The 23,957-nt window shown below is 41.7% G+C and overlaps 1 protein-coding gene across 2 annotated transcripts in view; it reads left to right on the forward strand.

Moving 5' to 3' along the window:
• Positions 1–23,957, forward strand: part of PDE3B (phosphodiesterase 3B) — a 289,004-nt gene that overhangs the window by 123,544 nt on the left and 141,503 nt on the right. For both annotated transcript variants that reach the window (XM_030560452.1, XM_030560453.1), the window contains exon 2: positions 16,770–16,820. In XM_030560452.1, coding sequence (XP_030416312.1) covers positions 16,770–16,820 — 51 coding nt within the window. The remainder of the gene's footprint in view (positions 1–16,769; positions 16,821–23,957) is intronic.

Genomic DNA, 23,957 nt, shown 5'->3' on the forward strand with positions numbered 1-23,957 from the left:
GTAAAGACTAATTTTAAAATAAAAAGTGATATTGAATAGGCACACTTTTTTGGATCATGCAATTATATTGGATGATGTCTGTCTTAGAATTTTCTATAGGTTTCCTTTCCTTAAAGAATCAAAATAAAAACAAATCATCCTGGGACTCCTGAATAGTGTTATGAGTCAAGTTTTTTGATTACAGGTGTATTTCTTAGCTCTGTCTGAAAAAACCTATCATTTTTGAAATTCACATCCTCATTATTTACCTATCTTTTAATTGTGTGTGTGTGTGTGTGTGTGTTTTTACTGCCTGGGGATTATACATTTTACTTTAAAATAGGACTGTTGAATCTCTCTATTCCACACCTGTTCAATTTTAAATTTAGTATCAAAGTAATACTGCTATGTAATATTATGTACCCCGAATACATATACCTTAAAATACATTTTTGAAATTAAATATTTTGAAATACTTGGCTACAACCAATCTGCTTTATTATTTGCATAATTTCAGAGACTTTAAGGCTCTGAAATGAACAAAAATGACTAATTCATAAGTACTGAAGATATTTAGTTTTTGTCTGAATTTTTTTGTCATTTGGAAAATATTAAATATTACACCCACATTTAGCTTGATTATGGCTGAAAAAAGTCTTCTCAGAAAATGAGTGGATTTTAGAAATGTTAACATCCCTTTTGTACTATCCTTAGTGCTATACTGGAGAAAAAATATGTTTAGGCTTTGTACATGGTAACACTTCCAGCAGTAACAATGAGGAGTCCTTCTGGCACCTTAGAGACTAACACATTTATTTGGGCATAAACTTTCGTGGGCTAAAATCCATTTCATCAGATGCATGGAGTAAAAAATACAGTAAGCAGTATATATATATTTTACAGCATATGAAAAGATGGGAGTTGCCTTACTGAGTGTGTGTGTTTGGGGGGGGGGGGGGTCAGTGCTAATGAGGCCAATTCAATTAACGTGGACGTCGCCCATTCCCAACAGTTGACAAGAAGGTGTGGGTATCAGCAGAGGGAAAATTACTTTTTATAGTGACCCATACTACTAGCATACTGCAAATAATTCTAGCAGTATTTGTAAACATTTTCACGCCTGATCAGCCAAGTGGAATAACACCCTTTGTGACATGGTTCAAAACTTCTCCACCTTATCCCTTGTCAAGCATCTCCTTTATAAATACATTTCTTCCCAAAGACCTGCAACCCCTCTAGCTCTATCTTAATAAAAATGCTAGCAAAATTTGTTACAAAATCCTAAAAAAAATCTAAAAAGGCTAGTGAAACTGACAAGACGCATGCTAAGCTTTGCAACTTACCCATTCTGTCTTTTGTTGCATATCTTTCCCCACCTTTCATCTGTATATTGTCTGTGCAGACTTCAGATTTCTCAGGGAAAGGCCTTTCTTCTTGTTTCTCTAGTGTGAATAATAACATGGTTGAGGTTATAAACTCTTGCAGGATTCTGGCCTGTGTTACGACACCACAGTTTCAGTTTGGTAAAGAGGTAGGTTTGGAGTTTTTAACACATGCTATCTTAGGGTACCTTTTTAAAATACAATAATTCTCAAACTGTTCTAATAACGTTAGAACCACCTCACTACCTCTTTTTTCATTTAAAAACAAGGGAAATGTTGCCCATGCTAGACACTTAAAATTATTCATATTTGCATGCTCCTGTAGCTGTACATGCTTTATAAACAGAGTATCCTGCCCTGAGATGAGGAGCTTCCATTCTAAATTAATGATAGGGTGATGTAGAGAGAGTTTCTAGCATTTTCCTGTGATAGAACAGATAATTCAAATTGCAGATTAAAAGGTGGTTCAGAGAAGAGTTATGAGAAATGAGTTAGGAGCATGAGAAAGCTCTCATATGAAGAGAGTTTGAGAATAGAAAGGAGAAGAATAAAGGGTATGTCTACACTGTCAGTTTTTTTGCCAAAAGTTTTATGATGATCCAAAAGTGCTAAAAGAAAATCGTTGTCACATGTTCACACTGTCTTTCCCTGTTGTAATAATGCATCCACACTGTGGGTCAGTAGCATCGCCAGTGAGAGCTATCCCACAGTTCAGCTCTCCGCCTTCTGCCACTAGGTCTTGTGGAAAGGCAGAGTGGATTGCAGTACATCATGGGTTTGGGCTCAGTGTCCCATGATGCATTGTTTTCTGTCCCAGCATTCTATGTACTTCTGTCTTCGCTTCTCAGCATTTTTCAGTGTCCCTTGTTTTCTGCTCACTCCACCATGGATCTTGCGCTGCTGTCCCATGCTCTGCTAGCATGTTGCAAATGGCAGTGCTCTTAATTTTGAAGTTTGGAAGTCAACGGGAATCACAGTTGCCTGATGTGCTGTCAGACAGCAATAGGATCAACATTAGATTGCTTTTGGCATTCATGGAGCAGCTGCACATGGTGGACTGTTGCTTTTGGGCTCATGACACGAGCACTGAGTAGTGGGATCAAATTGTAATGCCGGTCTGGGATGACAAGCAGTGGCTGCAGAACTTTTGGATGAGGAAAGCCACTTTCCTGGAACTGTATCAGAGGGGTAGCCATGTTAGTCTGGATCTGTAAAAGCAGCAAAGGAACTGTGTGCTGAGCTTGCCCCAGCCCTGCAGCGCAGGGACACCCAAATGAGAGCTGCCTTCGGTGGAGAAGTGTGTGGTGATCACAGTGTGGAAGCTGACGACTCCAGACTGCAGCTGCTCAGCTGCAAATCAGTTTGGAGTCAGGAAGTCAACTGTTGGGGCTGCATTAACACAAATGTGCAGGGCCATTAATTGCATCCTGCTTCAAAGGACCGTGAGTCTTGGCAATGTGCATGAAATAGTGGATGGCTTTGCAGCAATCGGTTTCCCTAACTGTGGAAGGGTGATTGGTGGCATGCATATACCAATTTTGGCACCCAACCATCTTGCGACAGAGTACATTAGTAGAAAGGAGTACTTCTCCATGTTGTTGCAGGTTCTTGTGGATCACCACGGGCATTTCACTGACATCAGCACAGAGTGGTCAGGAAAGGTGCTCGTATCTTTAGGAACATCGGCCTGTACAGAAACATGTAAGCGGGGACTTTCTTTCCAGACTAGAAGATTACATTAGGGGATGTTGAAATGCCCATAGTGATCATGGGAGACCTGGTGAACCCCTTAATGGCACGGCTGATGAAGCTTAACACGGGAAACGTAGATAGCAATAAGGAGCAGTTCAACAATAGGCTGAGTATGTGCAGGATGACCGTGTAATATGCATTTGGCAGATTAAAGGCACGCTGGCGATGCCTTAATGGCAGGTTAGACCTAAATGAGGATAATATTCCCATAATCATAGACGTATGTTACATGTTGTACAATATTTGAGAAGGCAAGGGTGAAAAGTTTGGTCAAGGTGGGCTGCTGAGGCAGAACCCATGGCAGCTGCTTTTGAGCAGCCAGATAGCAAGGCTATTAGGGATCACAACAAGGGCCTATTCAAATCAGGGATGCTTTGAGGCAATACTTTGAAGATGAGAACGTATAATGAATGTTGCTATGCTATGGTCTGAAATTGATGTTTTCAAGGCAGCACGTGTGATTTTTGTGGTCTAGGATTCAATGGAAGCAAATGATTTCACTGCTTGTTTTTTTGTTGCTGGTATCTGCTGTCATTTGCTGGAAAAAATAGAATTCTTATTAAAAAAATTGTTTATTGCACAAAAAAATACTTCACTTCACACCACACACACAATTGCTGTGGGGAGAAGAGGTACCAGGGGAGGGCCAACTTTCACAGCTGTGCATAAATCTAGCTCTCATTTACAAAGGTTTCCGTGGGTGTGGAGTGAGTGGAATAGTGAGAAACGCCAGACAGTGGAAAGGAATTCGCAGATGGAGTTGCAGAGGGCATGAAAGAGGTTTTGAATGTACTAAAGGGGAGGGCAGACACACATCTGCTCAGTCTGTAGTGTTACGAGGGCCTGTAGCATGTCTCTTTGCTTTTCCATGACTTTAATAATCTTTTTGGCTGAAGCCATAGAATAGGCCCATTGTGTGTTCTTGCCCGACTTTCTCTTTCCCTCCACTGCCTGTGTTCCCTGTTTTCAGCATCTGAGCATTGCATCACTGCTAGGAGTATGTTTTCTTTGATCCGTCTGGGGCACTTTCTTAGCCAGTGAAGGTGCTCTTGCCAGTGTGTAGGGGGTGCCTGTCAAGGCCACATCTGCAGAAGCACAAAGAACAATGCACAGAGGCATGATTAAGTACACACAAAGCATTGAAACAGGACAGTAAAGTACACCTCTACTAACATACCAATCACTTTCACATTGAACCGTACAAGCCCACGTGCTGGCGAACACCCCAGGCATGGTGAGTTTTCCCCATGATCGGAGGCATTGTACAGGGACAGAAAATCAATATGAAAGGGTCATGGTGAAGTGGTCTATGGACAATATTCTAAATTTTCCCCCTTCTCAACAGGCGGCATTCATTGTGCCAGATATTTCTCTCCTGAGAGTAAGCAGGGAAGAAAGGGAGCATCTACAATGCGCTTGTGGCTTCCACCCTGACCCTTATGCTGCTCGCCTTTGTGCTGATTTGTTCCCTGTGCAAATGATTGCAGAATGGCATGTGAAAGTTTCCTTCAGTGGGGAAGGAACCAGAGCAGCTCTGTCAAGGAATCTTCAACAGAGGATTGCTGAGTACCTCCCAGAAAGTTTCCTAGAGATCTCTTTGGAGGATTCCCCTGAAATCTTGGTGCGCGTAGACATCTTGTTCTGCCATACTGCCTAGCTGTGCAGGGGAATGTCCAGCACAGAGAAACACAGCCAGCCTTGTACATTTCAGTGTGCTTGACCCACCTCCTCACTTCACAAAGATAAACCACTTACCAGGGATCCCCTCTCCTGCTTTTGGATTGCCAGATTGCGACTGCTGAGACTGGCTAGACACCTCCAGACTGGAGAACAGCTCCTGACAGGATGCACCACCGGGTGACTCCGCTGTGGGCTCCACACTGTCTTCTGCCTCCACATCTTCCACATCTGCTCCAGACCTACTGAAATATCCATGAGACTCTGGGCTGTGGAGGTGGGGTCGCCACACCCAAATCCTTATAAAAATGGCAGGTCTGGGTCACAGCACCAGAGTGATGGTTTACCTCCCTTACATTCTGGTATGTATGTTTCAGGTGTTTGATCTTTGCTCTGCACTGCAGTGTGTCCTGATCATAGCCCTTTTTATGTAAGCCACAATAAATCTGCTGGTAGGTGTTGAAATTCCTATGGCTGGAGCGCAGCTAGGTCTTCACAGCCTCCTCTCCCAGCAGCTCTGCATTGGTCCAAGTGAGAGAGCGTTTGCTGCCTTGAGCCACCATTATCACCTGGGAAGATGAGACGTGAGCTCTCCACGCCGAATAAACAGGAAATGGAATTCAAAAGTTTCTGGGGCTTTAAAGGGGGCTGGGCAGACGGATGCTTACCTGGCCGCAGGGCAATAGATTTGGAACTGCTGATCAGAGTGGTCAAGATGGGCATTGTGGGATGCCTTCGGGGGGCAATTAAAGTGCTAAATTGAAGTGCGGTGTTTACACTGGCAATCTGTTAACAAAACTTTTACATAAAAAGCCCTGTCTCTCTCATCAAGGTGGTTTTATTTTGTTGGTGAAATTGAGTTTTGTCTCTGAAAATGGCATTGCAATGTGTACACCTCCACTGTTTCATCTACTAAAGTTGCCTTTCACCGAAACAACTTAGTAGTGTAGACAAGGCCTAAGAGGTGACATAAAAGTATATAAAATAATGGATGGTAGAGTATTGCAAGAGATAGAAAACCTTATGCTTCAGGGCTCAAAAGAATCTTTATTAACTAGTATGGATTGGGATGAGACCTTCAAGGGGTGCAGATTATCCTGCATCTGCCTACTTTGGGATTCTTTGGACATTCCTCTGAAGATCTGGTGCTGGCAGAGACAGGACCATATGGACTACAGGCCTGATCTAGTATGTTGGTTCCTAAGTTCCTATGTTCAAACTGCACACGTTACACTAGAGATCATTGAAATCTTTGAACATTTTCCTCATTATTTGAAAAATTCCTAAATCAGGCTTAAAAAATCCTGCTTGACACCTCTTTTATCTCAGTGTCTAAGCTTGTTTACCAAGATGAAAAGTACTGGTGCTCTTCACACGCTGACCCTCAAAGCCATGCCTCCTTTCTGCAATTTAAAGAAATGAAACAGTTTTAAACAGCTGATGAGTTGACTTTAAAATTGATTCTATAGTGTAGGTCTAAAGAGCTTCTTTTCCTTTTCCAAAGTCTTAATAAAACAAACAGAATTACAGTACGCAAACTGTAAAAAATACATAATCAGCAATGTATGAATTTGAAATACAATTTAAAAAAGAAAGGATGTCACAGGAAAACAAAGATTGGCAAAAATGCGTAACATACATCCCCAAAGAAAGAATGAAATGGATGAGAAATGACTGAATGAGGGGGAAAAAAAAGACAGGATGGAGAAAATGAGAATCATGGGGAGAGGGAATGAAGGAAAGAATAGAACCTACTGGAAACCGTTCTTTTTCTCATTTTCCATAACTTCCCCATACAGTTTTTGTTTGTTTGTTTGTTTTTTTAAATCAGCCTGTACCTGAATCAGAAAGTTTATGAAACATTTTAAAAGTCTAAAACTTTTTTTGGAAATTTTTAAATGTATTAAAAGCATTAAACTATGATTCCATTCTGAAAAGAAGCTATTTAAAAATGACATCTTTACAACATGGCCCTGTGTTACGCTCTGATGCCACTGAATATAAATTCTGCAGTAGCTTCACCTAAATTTAATGCTTTTATTCATTAAATGTGAAATTGAGTAATACAATAAATATTATAGTCCCTATGTTTATGTTGAAATTAAATTGTTTTATATTCTCTTTACATTTTCAGTTTTTAAAGTGTCAATTTTTTTTTGTATTACAATGCATAATTACATCTTAGAAGTCTTTGAAGGCAAAACTGGAGATTTTAGCAGTTGAATATAGGGGTAGTTTTGGGCTTTTAGCACTCATGGCAGCAATTTGTCATTGAGGGATATGCACATTAGGTGAATGTTTCTGTTAAAATGAACAGTGGTGACACAGCCCATTTGGATCTTTAAATTGTCATCTTTAGGTAGGCTTCACTCTTAACAGTCTATTAAGCCATTCCTCAGAGCTATTGTTTCAGCTTTTATGTCCATGGGGAAAGTTTCACTGGTTTAAATTAAATTGTTTTTTAAACCATCTTTGTTAAACTGAGACAAATGCATGTGGATACTGTTATTTGTGTTTAAGTGGCTTGACTTAAGCTAAATCAAAAAAGCCACTCTTATACCAAACTAAGTGTGATCACATTGTGGTTTGCACTGTTTTAACTGTATTGGTTTAAATTCACTCCTTAGGTTAAACTTGCAACTGTCTCAGGTAGACAAGACCTCATGCTGTCTGCAGACCATATAGACAAAAATGTACTAATCTATGTGTGGTTCACATTTTTAAGTTTTTCCTTTGTTGTAACAGTTTGAAACAGAATTTTTTAAAGAAGTGATGGCTTGGATTCTGGAGTACAGTAATACTAGAAAGGATGGTTTTTGCAGCAAATTTCATGGCTACAAATCCATTTTGAGTCCTATTTGCTAACTTAGCAGACTGAAGTTTTGCTCCTGTTAGTGCTTCAAAGTCAGTGCAACTCTCAGAGAGTGCACTGGATTTTACTATGGCCATCTTCAACAGAATTGTTAACTAAGCTCTGATTGTGGAATCCGTATTGATGATGGAGGAACCAGAAGGAACATTTGATTTTCATCTTCCAGGTTGAGTTTGTATGGCTTGCATTTAAACTAAGTAGATTTGGCCTGGATTGGGAGTTATTGAGAAACAAAATACAGGCCCCCCAAGATGCCTTCTTTACAGCCTCTTCTCCAAGAAGAACCACCTTAAGGGCTAAAATGGGTCGTAAACTGAACAGATGCTCCAATGAGCAAATCTTGTCAATCATATTTAAAACCAGCGATCCACTTTTGTCCCCGGAGAGATCCTGCCATGGAGTTATTGCAGTTGTATCTTTATATTTCTAAGTAAAGGATATATTCTGTGGTATTCTGATTTTTCTCTCAAAAAGGCAAGTGCAAGATACTAGCACGAGCAAACAATTGTTTTTTTGCAGTTCTAGATTTAAGTGCCACCTTGTGGACTGTTAGAAGCATTGGAGAAAATGAAATAATCCCCCACAACTCTCATGCTGAAAAATCAAGTAAGGGCCTGATGGAGAAGAGATTTATATAATAGTCATATTTTTCATAGAATTGACTTAAATAGAAGTAACACATACACAGAAAGATATGTAGTATGTGGTGACCTTTATTTTTCATTGCTGGCTGGCAAGAAGATTGTAACTTTCTTTTTCACATGATCTCACCATAACATTTCAGGCCTTTGTTACCTCACTTTGATTATTGCAATGTGTGCTACATGGAGTTAGCCCAGAAGATTATTGAGCTACTGTAGATTGTGGCAACCTACATGTTAATTTTACTTCTCCTGGGAAAATGTTGCATGTGTTCCTCTAATCAGCACTTTTTAGTTAATTTTTAATGTACGATTTGAGTTGTTGGTTTTTGACCTTATGGAGCCATACAGTTTTAAGGTCTTGGTCAGTTTAGAAAGTCGTTGGCTTTTAGTTTTGTTACCGTGGCAGTTGAAATCAGCTGGGGAGCTTAAGTTTATATCCAACAGGTTAAATGACAGCAGAATGTTTTCTTTTATGGTTCCTGGGCTGTGGAATATGTTTATTGAAATAATTTGTTCATTAAAATAATAATACTATAAATGAAAATGTACACTGCCGCCTTACAAATATCTAAGTCAACAAATGGATTTCATATTGTGCTCTGGAGGTCAACTTGCTTTGTCTTTATCAGATCAACATAGGAAATGTTTAGCCCTAAGGCCTTTCCATTCAAAATGCCTCTTCTGCAGTTGGAGGAGTGCACAATTGTATCTCTCCTGCTACATCAGTGCACAAGAAAAGAGGCACTGACTCAAGTACCTAGGACCAAACCATATTGGCTTCATAGATCAACAACTTGAATTATAACTGGAAGCAAAGAGCACTGGTACAATACACTTCCTATGGCAAAAATCGACTAATTGTAATTTCTGACTGATGATGAGGGGAATTCTCAACTGGAGGTATTGTGATCATATGCCCTGGAAGTTACAAAGGCATAGATATCCCACAAGGAGCTTTCCAGAGAGAGACCATTTCATTTGCCATACCAAACATAGCTTAAAAAGATAAAGTATTGAAGTACAATCCTGTCCGCCCCTTGGAGGATTTGCAAGCAAGTCAACAAAACCTTATGGCCAGCAGTATCAATGATCACTGATTTATCTAACTAAATATGGACATTTGATCTTTGTGAATTGCTAGTTGGGTCATCAATCAGCCAAACAAACCAAGGGAGTCTCCATATCATGCTAACTACCCATGTTCTGGAAGGGAGGAGAAGAAACCTGTGATTGCAGCAAATCAGTGTAAATCTGGTTTTTGCCCTCCATCCCTCCCCCTCCTCCCCACCTCCCACCCAAAAAGACTTCTCACAGTCAGAGGGAGAAACTTGCTACTCGCTAAAAACAGAAGCCTAGATTCACCAAGCTGTCCACAACTCAGAACAGTTCAGCAGGACTGCTTATATGGTGGCTATTGTGGAGAAGAAAACCTTCACTTTTACAATAGCCATGACATAAGATTGAAAACATTCTATACCACAATCTTTAGACCACATAGCTGAGGTAATGACTACCAATGGCATGCCAACCTTCATTTCATACTTTTAATCTGTTATAGGTCAACTCTGTAGCAACGTAATCTTTGAGGAGAATATAGTTAAATGATCAAGAAACATCTTTGCGTAAAACTTGAACATTAGGCCCATTACCTTAAATATTATGGGCTCCAGTTCAGCAAATCACGTAAATATGTGCTTAATTTTAAGAAAACAAGTAAGTCCACTGAAGTCCAGTTAGATTAGAATTAGAAGTTAACGTTGAAGCATATGCTTTGTTTTCCTGGACTGGGGCTTATGTGGATGTTTCAGGAGGGAAACAAACAGAACATGAATAGTTTGTATGATATGGAGAGTCCCTGTTTGGTTGGTTGATGTCTCAACTAGCAATTCAAATGCTATCTTTGCTTGGGATGTTTACAGCTGCATTTTTTTTTTAAGGCTACAGAGTGGGGCAGACTCTTTTCTACTGAAAAATACAGTGAATTTTACAAGAACTATGACTTTGTTCTTGGGCAGATGGGAAAGGTCATGTTGGGAAAATTGCAAGATGGAAGGCTAATTGTCATCATGCTATTTCACCAGTTATTTAAAAATTGATTATGGATGTATCCTTTGGAAGCAGAGTGAACAACATAGTGATTTCCGTGCAACACCTCCCATTTTCTTCATTTAATTAATTGCTGACTCTGACCCATAACTCTGTATTGGTACATCTAAAAGTATAATGTTATTTTATTAGTGTTTCTTTGTATGACACATCCATGTAGGATAGTCCCTCCTTCTGTGCTCTTTCTTTTCAATTTAAATGTTGTGAGTGTCAGGCCCAGAAAAGTTTGTTTCCATCCACACAGTGGATCTAGTTTATAAGGTTACAAAATCCAAATAAAATATTTATGTGATTATTGATCTCATCCTTCTTTTGTTGTTAAACATGAGCATTACATTTGATCATTAGATAGTATTTTTTATTGTGTGGCATGTTGGGGGAGCATGTTGATTGAACAGTCATTGTTAAATTGCAGGCTGCTGCTCAATGACTGATCTAATCCTCTCTACTACTGGACTTCTTCCCCTAGTCAACCCTTGATCCAACCTCATTTCACATAGGCACTGAATCATCTGTTTCACTGCATTGATTGGGTCAGATGTCAGGGAGACAGACCTGGGCATTGTTAGCATACTGAAGACACATCAGCCTGTGTCCTTTTATTGCTCTTTCTTGCAGTCTCCGATACACGCTGAACAGAAGGGGAAGCCAGGTTTGAACCCTGTGCACTCTTCAAGAGAGAGCCTTCAAGGTACAGGAGCAGCCACAAAAAATAACTCAGATCTTTCACGGACAGAAAGGAGTAGAGTAATTCTAGAATTGCAGGTGTCTGAACAATCATGGCAGTATCAACATCTTATTTTTGGACTGAAAATAGAGAAGAAGAAAAAAGAGCAGTGGATTATTCTTTTCTGTAATTTGTAGATAAATTCATTTGCATAGCCTACATTTATCAGGGAGAAAAACACAGTTAGAAATATAACCGTAACTTCTCAGTTACAGTGATATTATTGGGTTTGTAAGGTTTGAACATCACTAAAATGTAACAGTGATTCTCTACATTTTATTTTCTGTATGTAGTTTTTATTTTTGGTCTGCAGAAAGAACAATGAATTGACGTATTTGTGCCTGATAGCATCTTCTGATTGCATTGCTGACGTATCAGTGTGGCTTTGGTGGTTTTATAAAGCTGTTCGTGACATGTAGGCTTGCAATCATATTCACAAAGCAACTTCTAACAAAACTTTTGAAGAAGAAAATGTTTTCCACAGACATTTTAGCAGATTTTATTTTTTCACCTTTAGCATTTATTTTGGCTTCTTGAGTTAGTGCTCTTAATTGAAATCCTTACTATAAAGTATTTACAGAAAAAAATGTTGTTGGTTGGTTTGGGGACAGAATTTGACTACTTTTGGGCAGAAAAAATCATATTAATGAGATGTATCGTATTTTAAAGAGCAGGGAATATTAATATTCTTTTACTATGAGAGAATAGCACAAATTGGAAAATAAAAGACCCAAGCATTTTACAGTGATTTACAAATAATCTGTCGTAATTTTTCAGAAGCATTTTATGGACTATGTGATTTAATATATCAAAGAATATGTCATAATATTTTGTTAATACTTACAGCCCTAATACAGTGGAGGCATGTTCTTTTGAATACGGAATATCGAAAACATATAGGGGCAGATCTTCAGCTGGTGTAAAGTGCCACAGCTGCTTTTAAATCAACGTAGCTATGATAGTTTACATCATCTGGGGATTTGCCCTGTGGCCCATCTTCTTATTTATTTTCAGACTTCCTATTTTAAAAAAAAAGGACCATTTACTTGTTTCTCATTTAACGAGCTGGAAGAATAGATGTCATACTCCACTAGGTTATGGGGGCAGGGAGAAAGAAGTAAGATATAAAGCCATCTGTTTTGTGCTTAAACATAGATAACTCTTTAGCTGTTGTAATTTTGAGTAGCTAATTGTATAGAATAGGGTTTTTTTGGTAGAATTATAAAATTTCTGAATGAAGGGAAAGAGTAGATGCAACACAGTAGAATTTTATTAAAGAATTGGCAACTGTTGGATAAGGACATTGTCATGTGGAATGCTAACTTGTTAGAATTTCTAAAAAAACTGTCATTTATCACTGAGCTTTTATCAAGATATGCACATGTGTAAGAAGTGGATGCCACTGCTATCTGAGTTTCTAGCACAAGGAAACTAACCTATAGAGATGCTACCAAGTATAGTGTTTACTACTGAAATTTCAGTGGAAATATATATATATTTTCAACCCCAATTAAACATCTTTAGTAGTGTTTGGGAAAAGGCAAAGGGTATGGATGAGAGCAAATTGCTGAGATTCAGTCCAGACAAACAAATAGGAGTGATGTTGGTGAGTTGAGGAGAGCAATTGGACAATATGATACAGATTGTATCTGCCCCACATCCCAACTGAAAGTGTATGTCTTCCACTTGTTACAGTTTATGAGTCTGGTTAGATTTGCAATTACTGTTGAATGGCAAATCAATTTTTTTATGTTTCCATCTGGTTTGGAGGTTCTGATCTTTTCTTACCAAAAAGGACCTCATTGTAATTCATACTTTTATCAATTTGTGACTCTGTTACTGTACAGGAATATACTCCACTTGAAGCTATATCTTGAATCCACTTGAAAATGAACTGGTATAGAATGTGGCCTACCACTTGTTAAATTAAAGATGAAGCATAGAGTAGGTCTCATATTTACCAGGGAAGAAGAGCTAATAACTGATGTCATTAAGAAAGCTGAGGTATTTAATGTCTATTTTGCTTCAGTCTTTGCTAAAATGGTTGCTAGAGACCAAATACTCAATACAATTCATATTAACAAGAGGGACTGAGCACAAGCCAAAATAAGGAAAGATTAGATTAAATAATATTTGGATAAGTTAGAGGTACACCTTTACCCCGATATAATGCGATCCGATATACCATGAATTCGGCTATAACGTGGTAAAGCAGTGCTCTGGGCGGGAGGGGCTGCGCACTCCGGCGGATCAAAGCAAGTTGAATATAACGCAGTTTCACCTATAATTCGGTAAGATTTTTTGACTCCCAAGGATAGCATTATATTGGGGTAGAGGTGTATTCAAGTTGGCAGGGCCTGCTTAAATTCATCTTAGGGTACTTAAGGAACAAACTGAAGCAATATCAGAACTGTTAGCAATTATCTTTGAGAACTTATGGAGGACAGGTGAAGTCCTAGAGGACTGGCAAAGGTCAAATATATTGTCTATCTTTAGAAGGAGAACAAAGAGGAATTGGGAGTTATATACCAGTCAGCCTAAATATGATACCTGGAAACATACTGTAACAAATTGTTTACAAATTAATTGTTTAATACCTAGAGGATAATAGGGTTATAAGGAAAAGACAGCATGGATTTATCAAAAACAAATCATGCCAAACAAATCTAGTTTCCTTTTTTGAAGGTTACTGACCTAGTGGATAAGGAGAAAGTAGTAGATATGATATACCTTGATTTTTAGTAAGGCTTTTAACACAGTCACACATGACATTCTCATAAGAAAACTAGGAAAATGTGATCTAAATGAAAATACTGTAAGGTGCATGCTTAATTGGATAAAAAAAAAAAACAGGCCCTCAAACTAATCTGTGCATATCTAGTGGGGTTCTGAAAGGGCCAGTCCTGGGGTCTGGTGCTATTCAGTCTGTTTATTAATGACTTGGATTATGGAGTGTGGAGTATGCTTTTAAAATCTGTGGATGACTCCAGGCTGGAAGGGGTTACAGGTTCTTTGAAGGACAGGATTAGAGTTCAAAGAGACTTTGATAATTAGAGAATTGCTCTGAAATCAACAAGATGAGGTTCGATTTAAGACAAGGTCGAAGTATTTCACTTCAGAAGGAAAAATCAAATGCACAACTACAAAACAGGGATTAACTGGTGAGGTGGTAGTACTGATGAAAAGGATCTGGGGGTTATAGTTGAGGCTACGATTTTGTCATGGCTATTTTTAGTAAAAGTCATGGACAGATCACGGCCATGAAACAAAAAATCACAGAAGCCATGATATGTCCCTGACTTTTTTACTAAAAACATTCCTGAGAAAATGGAGAGGGAGGAGGGTCCAGCACACTGCCCAACCCCTCTGCAGTATCCGGGAGCTACAAGGTCCCCATTGCCCTGCAGAGCCAGTTGGGGAGATGTGGGGGGCCCCTTTCAGTAGCTGCTGAGCAGCTCTGGGGTCCCTCTGCCATGGCCAGAGGCAGCTGTGAGCTGCAGGGGGTGGGGGTGGTGGCTGCTCGTAGTGCAGTCTGGGGAGATGTGGGGGTCCTTTGTGGCTGCTGAGCAGCTCCGGCGTCCCTCTGCTGCCGCCAGTAACTGGGCAGCTCGGGTCCCCACTGATGGCCAGTCAGCTGTGGGGGGAAGGACGGTCCCACTGCTACCAATGATGGCGGCTGGGGAGCTGTAGGGGGGCCCCTTCCACCAGCCGCTGAGCAGCTCCAGGATCTCTTTGCCTGTGGCGGGGAGTGGGGGTAGAATGGGGATGGGCTGCTCACAGCAGCTTAGCAGCTGCGGGGTGGGCCCTGACAGTGGTGGCAGCTGGAGAGCAATGGGGTCCATGCCAGCACCAGTGGCAGGTCAGTTGCAGGGGTCGCCCATGAAGGCTGGGCTGCTGCAGGGGTCCCTCGCTGCTGGCTTCAGCAGATGTTACTGAGCATGCTCAGTACACCCTAAGTAGCATATTCAGTCAGATTAGCAGTTTTTCACAGTACAGGACGGCTGGTTAGCTTTGGGGGCCTCCAGTGTCACGGAGGTTGCTGGAAGTCACGGATTCCATGACTTCTGTGACATAATCATAGCCTTAGTTATAGTGGATCCCAAATTGAATATGATTCAACAATATGATGCAGCTGCGTACAAGGCGAATATCATTTTGGGGTGCATTAACAGGAGGGTAGTATGTTAGACATGGGAGGTAATTGTCCTGTTCTATTCGGTACTGTGGAGGCCGAAGCTGTAGTGCTGTATCCAGTTCTGGGTGCCATACTTTAGGAAAGGTGTGGACAAATTGTAGAGAGTCCAGAAGAGAGCCACAAAAATGATAAAAGGTTTAGAAAATCTGATTTTTGAGGAAAGAATAAAAAACCTGAACATGTTTAGTTTTAAGAAGAGAAGATTAAGGGGGGACCTGATAACAGTCTTCAGTCTCTTTAGAATAGCCCTTAACATAGCTGATCATTTACTCTTCATGTCCACTGAAGGTATGACAAGAAGTAATGGGTGTAATCCGCAGCAAGGGAGATTTATGTTAGATATTAGGAAAAACTTTCTCACTATAAAGGTAATTAAGCTCTGAAAGATGCTTCCAAGGGGGAGGGTATGGAATTCTGACCAATAAGGTTTTTAAGAACATGTGGCCAAACACCTGTCAGGAATGGTCTAAGTTTACTTGAACTTGCATCAGTGTAGGTGGGTGGACTTAATTACTTGAGGTCCCTTCCGGTCCTATATTTTTATGATTCTATGAAGTGGACTGTCTTGTGGTGAATACATTAGACCAGTGCATCTCACTAGTTGACAGGGATATTTAAAGGTGTTCGTTTTTACATATAAATCACTGTAATGGATCTGCTTACTTGAGAGTCCTCCTCTCTGCTTGTGCTACAGTTCTGCAGTTCAGGTTTACAGAAGATGAAGATGGAACTTCTTGGATATATAAGAGGAGTTCCTGACAGGGCATTTTCCATGGCTTTCAAATCCCCCTGCCCCCATCCTCACCCTGGGTCCAAAATAGACAATATTTGTTCACCGCAAGACTTTTCTTTTGTGAGCATTTTGGGGAGTGGGATGTCGCTTAAGGGAGTGATTTTAGGGGGAAGTGAAACTGTTTTCTCATTGTTTTTCCTTTTGCTGTAAATGTATATGGCGACCATTGTTTTTATCGATGTTTAACTATGTTTATGAATTATTTCCAAGAGTGCTTAGAGCTTAGCGTAGGTGCCATTTTGTTTGCCTTTATAACTAGATAAATAAAAACAGAAAAGCGGCATTACCACCCACTGCTGTGACCTGTCTGATGGATGACTTTTTTACTGTCTCCAATCCTGTAAGATTAAAAAAAAGACCATATAGTTACTTTATCAATAAGTAAATTGTATTGCTCTTAAAATAGAAATCTTTTACTGACAGTTATTGCTATATTTGGTTTTCATATTTTATCATGACTTTTGTTTTAATGTTAGCAATTGAGACAGTGAAATGATCAGTTGAAAATTAACCTTTCTCACCCACCAAAATTTGGAGGGAATTATTGTGAATAGCATGAAATGATCAAGATGTATTCTACTAATACACACTTTTTTACTATGAGCATATAACTCATTACTATTTATTTTATCTCTTTTACAGATGATTCTTTGGGACTGGGATTTGAAACAGTGGTATAAACCCCATTATCAGGTCAGTCTGTTTTATCTGCATTGGGAAAGCTAATATTAATCTACTGAAAATGCACTTTGAGATTAAAGGATTCCCTCTAGAATGGCAGATTTCAATTTTTCCACTGGAGTTTTATAGCTGTCTAACTTGCCAGTATTTCTTCGGTATAGTGATTACTCCATCTTGCAGCTTCTCCTCACTTTCAGGTTCAATTCTCTCTAATTCTTGACTGCAGTTGCAGGTTTGTGAGTGCAGGTATTGCTGAGTCAGTACAATGACAATATCCTGATTTTGGTTCATACTCAAGGTGACTTGCTGGGCTTGTTGAGACCTCTATTTTGGTATTTCTCTGTGAAAGTAAATTCTTGCCAATTAGGCACATCCCTGGGATGATAGTTTAAAAATACATAAAATTAAGAAAGTGTACTTACAATTTTATGCAGAGCTGGTAGCGATACATGTAGTTAAGATTACCTAGCATTTTCTATTATAAGATCTTATTTTCAGCTGCTTATAACTTTGTCAAACTTTAATCATTTGGACTGAAATTTTCCATGCTGGGTGTCTCCCTCGACCATTTATTTATGTACTTATTTAAGATTTCAGCTAAAATGGTTCAGTCATTTCTTAAAACAAGGTTAGGAAAAAATGTTGTTTTTCCCATATTAAAAACTTACTTACACACATACTTCATTGATACATTCTAGTGCTTCCATGTGTTGGAGCAGAGACTTGAAATTTGGCAGGGGAGTTGACCTGGTATTAGGGATATGCCTTTTGCCATCCCCATGAAAATCATCCCAAATGTTAGGCTAGTTAGAAGCCTCTCTAAAAACATAGTTAGCATGTGCTCAGTAAATGCCTTCTTGAGTTTGGCAGCCAAATTATCTGGACTTCCTTTCTATACCAGTGCTTCATGTCACTGCTGCAGGGGCTGAGCAGAAATTTCCTGTATTTGTTCCTCCAAGCCTCAGTGGCTCTGGGCATAAGAACTAAGAGCATAGAGACTTCCTCTCTGGTGCTCTCAGTGCAGCTTGTGTTGCTGCCCAGGCTGCATGGAGGCAAAGGAGGAAGCAGCCTATCTGGATTGCAAAGGAGTGAGGAATGAGGGAGGCAAAGACAAGCTGTGGAAGGTGATAGGAACAGGGAGGGCAGATGGAGAATATATGTCAGATGTGGGGCAGAGAGAGGCTGAGGTGATACATGCTAAGGGAAGAGGGGACAGACATGGTGGACAAGCATAGAAGGATCTGTAACCAAGAGCCCATGCTCCCTTTTAGGACCTGGACTGGAACCCAAGATTCCTGAGTTTCTGTCCTCTGCTATCTGATAAATAGCTGTGAAACCTACTTGCAAATTGTGTGTCTCATCCCCCTTTAGAGACTGGTACATATAGCAATAATAGGCTATTATTCTCTGTCAGTTATTCCATTAGCTCAAATGATAGAGATGTGTTTTATATCTATAGTTCTGATAGTGCTGATGAGACATAGGATGGTCAATATCACTTCCCAGCCAGGAGCACCCTCCTGCACCCCTAAGCCCTCATCCCCAGCCCCACTCCAGAGCTAGGGGGCTAGGAAAATATATAAACCAAATTTAAGTTTAAAGACTGTTCATATTGCAAAGTCAGGCACTCAAAGATTAGGAAATGCTAGAATTAAGGTTGTCTGTACAACCTTAATACTCTCCCCTTTGCTATAGTCATTATAATAGTCTTTAGTTACATAATCATATACTATTTTTCCATAGAACTTCTGTCTTATTCAGTGCACAGGATGGACCATGTGCTGGGGATAACTAGGGTTGTCTAGTAAAGGAGGCTGTTGTCTTTTGCACCTCAGTCTCATTTGCTCAAGACACTGAAAGGTGTGGAATGAATGAAGCAGTAGATTGCACGTAGAGAAAGGATAGCCTCATGGTTTAAGCAGTTGAATTCTAATTGTAGCCTCCAAAGTACTTGCAAACCCTCCCAGATGGTGTCAACCACAAATATTATAAGCATACTCTGCACTCTGTATTCCACGTCATTAATGAACATATTGAATAGTAGCAGACCCAGGACTGTCCCTTGCAGGATTCCGCTGGATACACCCTCCCAGTTTGACAGCAAACTGTTGATAACTACTTTCGGAATGTAGTCTTTCAACCAGCTAAACACCTAACTTATAGTAATTTCATCTAGACCATATTTCCGTAGTTTTCATACGAGAATGTCATGTGGGACTGTGTCAAAAGCCTCACTAAAATCAAGATAGATCATGTTTTCCCTCCTATCCGCTAGGTCACTAACTCTGTCCAAAAAAACCAAAACAAAACAGGGAAATTAGATTGGTTTGACATGATTTCTTTTTGACAAACCCATGTTGGCTATTCCTGATAACCCTATTATCCTCTATTTGCTTACAAATTAATTGTTAAAAATTTGTTACAGTATGTTTCCAGGTATCATACTTAGGCTGTCTGGTGTATAATTATACTTGGTTCTCCTCTTGGTTCTCCTTTTTAAAGATAGGTATTATATTTGCCATTCTCCAGTCCTCTGGGACCTTATCTGTCCTCCATGAGTTCTCAAAGGTAATTGAGAAGAGTTCCAAAATTGCTTCAGTTAGTTCCTTTAGTACTCTACAAGGAATTTCATCAGGCCCTGCTGACTTGAGTACATCTAACTAGGTGTAACTCATTTTGTGCCTTAGCCTTTCTACATTCTTGTCCCTACATGCTTGTGCTTTGTTTTTGCACTCCTCCTTAGCAGTTTGTCTATGTTTCCACATTTTGTAGGATTTCTTTGTGGTTATTGGGTCATTAAAGAACTCTTGATGAAGTCATATTAATATTTTTCTTGTCTTTCCTTCCCATCGGAATATTAGGCAGTTGTGCCTTTAATATTGTCTCTTGAAAAATGCCAGCTGTCCTGAACTTCTCTATCCCTTAGGTTTTCTTCCCATGGGACCTTACCTACTAGTTCTAAGTTTGTTAAACTCTGCTTTTTTTAAGTCTGATGTCCTTAAGAACTGCCGTTCTGGGTCAGACCAATGTTCCATCTAGCCCAGTATCATTTCTTCAAGAATGTCCAGTACCAGAGTTTCAGGGAAGTGTACAAAATAGGACAGTTGGAGTGATCCACCCATGCATTCCCCTCCCAGTATCAGTGATCTGAGGTTTAAGGACATCCTGAGCATGGGGTTGTGTTCCTGATTACCTTGGCCATTAGTTACTGATAAACCTATCCTCCATGAACTTATCTACTTCACTTTCAACCCAGTTATACTTTTGGCCATCCCAACATCGCGTGGCAATGAATTCTATAGGTTAATTTTGTGTTGTGTGAAAAAGTACTTCCTCTTCTTTGTCCTAAACCTTGTTCCTATTAATTTCATTGTGTGATCCCTGGTTTTTGTGTTGTGAGGAAAGTTAAAGACCACTTCTTTATTTACTTTTTCCACACCATTCTTAATTTTACAGACCTCTTGCATGTTGCCCCTTAGTTGTCTCTTTTCTAAGCTAAAGAGCCCTGATCTTTTTAAGTATCAGAGGGGTAGCCATGTTAGTCTGGATCTGTAAAAAGCAACAAAGAGTACTGTGGCACCTTATAGACTAACATATCTATTGGAGCATAAGCTTTCGTGGGTGATCTTTTTAGTCTGTCCTCGTATGGAAGCTGTTCAATACACTTGATCATCTTTTTTGCCCTTCTCTGAACCTATCCTTTTTGAGATGGGGTGACCAGAATTTAGCATTGTATTCAAAGTGTGGGCACACTATGGATTTATATAGTGGCTTTATGATATTTTCCTATCTTGTATTGCATCCCTTTCCTAATAGTTCCTAATGTGCCGTTAGTCTGTTTGAATACGGCTGCCCACTGAACTGAAGTTTTCAGAGAACTGTTCATGGTGACTCCAAGGTTAGACTCATCTATCTTTAATTGCTAGGATTGCCTTTGGAGCCCTTTTTAAAAATTGGTGTTACATTAGCTACCTTGTAATAATCTGGTAGAGAGGCTTGTTTCAGCAACAGAACTAATTCTGAAATTTCATATTTGGGTTCCTTCAGAACGCTTCTGGTGACTGATTATTGTTCAGTTTATCAATTTGTTCTAAATCCAATTCTATTGTCACATCAGTGTGGGACAGTACACCCAGATTGGTCACCCGAAAAGGATAATTCTGATGTGGCTGTCTCCCCCAAATCTTCTGCAGTGAAGATTGATGCAAATAGTTTGTTTAGCCCAGGGGTCGGCAGCCTTTCAGAAGTGGTGTGCCGTATCTTCATTTATTCACTCTAATTTAAGGTTTTGTATGCCGGTAATACATTTGAATGTTTTTTAGAAGATCTCTCTCTACAAGCCTATATATTATATAATTAAACTAGTGTTGTATTGTAAAATAAACAAGGTTTTCAAAATGTTTAAGAAGCTTCATTTAAAATTAAATTAAAATGTTGATCTTACGCTGCCGGCCCGCTCAGCCCGCTGCTGGTCTGGGGTTCTGTTCACCTACGCTGGCAGTGGGCTGAGCAGGGCCTGCGGCTGGGACCCCAGCTGGGAAGGGTCCAGCAGCCAGAACCCCAGACCGGCAGCGGGCTGTGCAGGGCCAGTGGCCAGGACCCCAGACCAGCAGTGGGCTGAGCGGCTCAGCCCACTGCTGCTCAGGGGTTCCATCCGCCAGTTCCTGCCAGCTGGGATCCCGGCTGCCGGACCCGCTCACCCTGCTGCTGGTCTGGGGTCCTGGCCTTGTCCACATATAGTGAGTACCTACCTTCTCCCTGGTTCTGGCCCATTCTCTTCCTCTGTTTGCACAGAGCTGAGGGTGGGAGTGCACTGAGCACAGGGCTGGAGGTGAAGGGTCTGGCCAGGAGCTAGAAGGAGGGAGGGAGCTCAGGGTTGGGGCAGGAGATTTGGGTGTGGGGGCACTCTACCAGGGCAGCTCCCATTTGGTCTGAGGGGTGCAGATGGGAATGTGAGGGGGGTGTGCAGGAGCTCCCGTTTGGTGCTCAGGGTGGGGGTGGGGATGTGTGGGGTGCATGGGATGTTGGGGGGCCGGGGATGTGGGGGGATGCAAGAGTCAGGGCAGAGGGCTGGGAGCATGTGCAGGGGGTGCAGGTGTCAGGGCTGGCGGGGCTGGGTATGTGTGGAGATGCCAGAGTCAGTGCTGGGGTTGTGGGGGGTGAGGTGAAGGAGTCAACAGATGGCTGGGTGCATATGAGAGAGGTGCAGGGGTCTGGAGGTGTGTGGGGGTGCAGGGCTCAGAGCTGGGTGGGGGGGGGTCAGGGCTCAGGTCAGAGGGCTGGGTGACTGTCCCCCTCAGAACCCCAATCTCCCCTGCTCCTTGTCCCCTGACTGCCCCCCTAGGACCCTACCTGTCCCCTGACTTCCTCGACTCTTATCCACATCCCCACCCCCAGACAGACCTCCCGGACTCCCATCCACCTGCTCCATCCAACCGCTCCCAGCCACCTGACAGGCCTCCCAGAACTCTGGACCCATACAACCCCCACCCGCTACCTGCCTGCCCCAACCCCTCTCCACACCCCTGCCTCCTGACGGCCCCCCCCCGAACTCCTGACTCATCCAACCCCCCAGCTCCTGTCCCCTGACCAGAGACCCCCCCAACCCTAACTGCTCCCCAGGACCCTCCTTTCTCCTTGTGCCCTGACCCCTAACAGACCCCGGGACTACCATGCCTGATCCACACCCCCTGCTCCCTGACTGCCTCCTCCATATATCCCCACACCTAGCCACCCACCCCTTTCGGGATCCCACCCCCTATCCAACCGATCCTGCTCCCTGTCCCCTGACTGCCCCCACCCCTTATCCAACCCCCCTGGCCCCGGACCCCTTACCATGAGGCTCCAAGCAGAGCCAGATACGCTGCCCCGCGGGAGCACACAGCCCCACCCCTCAGAGCACTGCTCGCACAGCGGAAGGGCTCTGGATGAGTGGGGAGTGTCTTTCCCTCCCCACAGAGCCAAACTCTGCCCCCCGGGAGCGCGCAGCGCTTGGCAGGATTTTTAATGGCACACTGGAGTCCCAGCAGGCCACAGTGTGCCATTAAAAATTGGCTTGAGTGCCGTCTTTGGCACGCGTGCCATAGGTTGCTGACCCCTGGTTTAGCCTCTCTGAAATGGCCTGGTCTTCTTTGACTGCTCCTTTAACACCTTGGTTGTGTAGTGGACCTACTTCCTGTTTGGCAGTCTTCCTGCTTCTTATGTACTAAAAAAAAATTCTTACTGTTAGTTTTGAGTCATTAGCCAGCTGCTTCTCACAGTCTTTCTTGGCCTACTTTATTATATTTTTACAGTTAATCTGCCATAGTTTGTGTATCTTTGTATTTTCCCCATTAGGATTTGACTTCCAAATTTTAAAGGATGCCTTTTTGCCTCTAGCAGCCTCCATTACTCTGCTCTTTAGCCATGGTGGCATTCTTTAAGTCCTCATTTTAGTCTTTTCTGATTTGGGGTATATGTTTAGTCTGAGCTAAAGTTACTATTTTATGGAGTTTTTAAATTGTCTCCATGCTCTCTGCAGGCATTTATGACAGTTGCTTTTAATTCCAATCTGACAAGTGTCATCATTTTTATGTAGTTTCCCTTTTTAAAGTTAAATGTTACTGTGGTGATTTTTTTGGTATTATCCCTTGTAGCAGAGTGGATCTCTGCTCCTGCCCTGAACGGGTTAAAAACAGCCCGGGGAAGGGGCTGGGGCTGGAGAAAGCAGCCTTTAAGCTGGGCTGATTGGGGAAGTGGCTGAAGCTGGGGCCACGCCCCAAACTGAGCCACAAGGCCTAATAAGAAGGCCAGGGAGCCAGAAGCAAAAGGAGTCTCCCTCTGGCTGTAGAGGGAGAAGGGCCTGGCTGCAGGGAGCAATCCAGGGACAGTCTCCCTCTGGCTGTAGAGGGAGAAGGGTCTGGCTGCTGGGAGCTAGACAAGGTACCTTGAGTGGAGCAGGGCTGGGGAAAGGCAGAGGAGCTGGGGAGCTGCTGCCTGGAAAGCCCCAGGTTGCTGCCTAGAGGTAGGCCAAGAGGTACTGGGGGTTGCAGGGAGCAACCCAGTGGTAGGTAAAGGTAGCCAGGCCAACCCCCCTTTGCCTTTGATGAGTGGCTGATACTGCAGTCTGCTCCAGGGCATGGGGCTAGACAATGACTGGCCAGTAGCCAA

This window comes from Gopherus evgoodei, chromosome 4 (genome assembly GCF_007399415.2).
Source record: "Gopherus evgoodei ecotype Sinaloan lineage chromosome 4, rGopEvg1_v1.p, whole genome shotgun sequence".
Taxonomy (NCBI): Eukaryota; Metazoa; Chordata; order Testudines; family Testudinidae; genus Gopherus; species Gopherus evgoodei.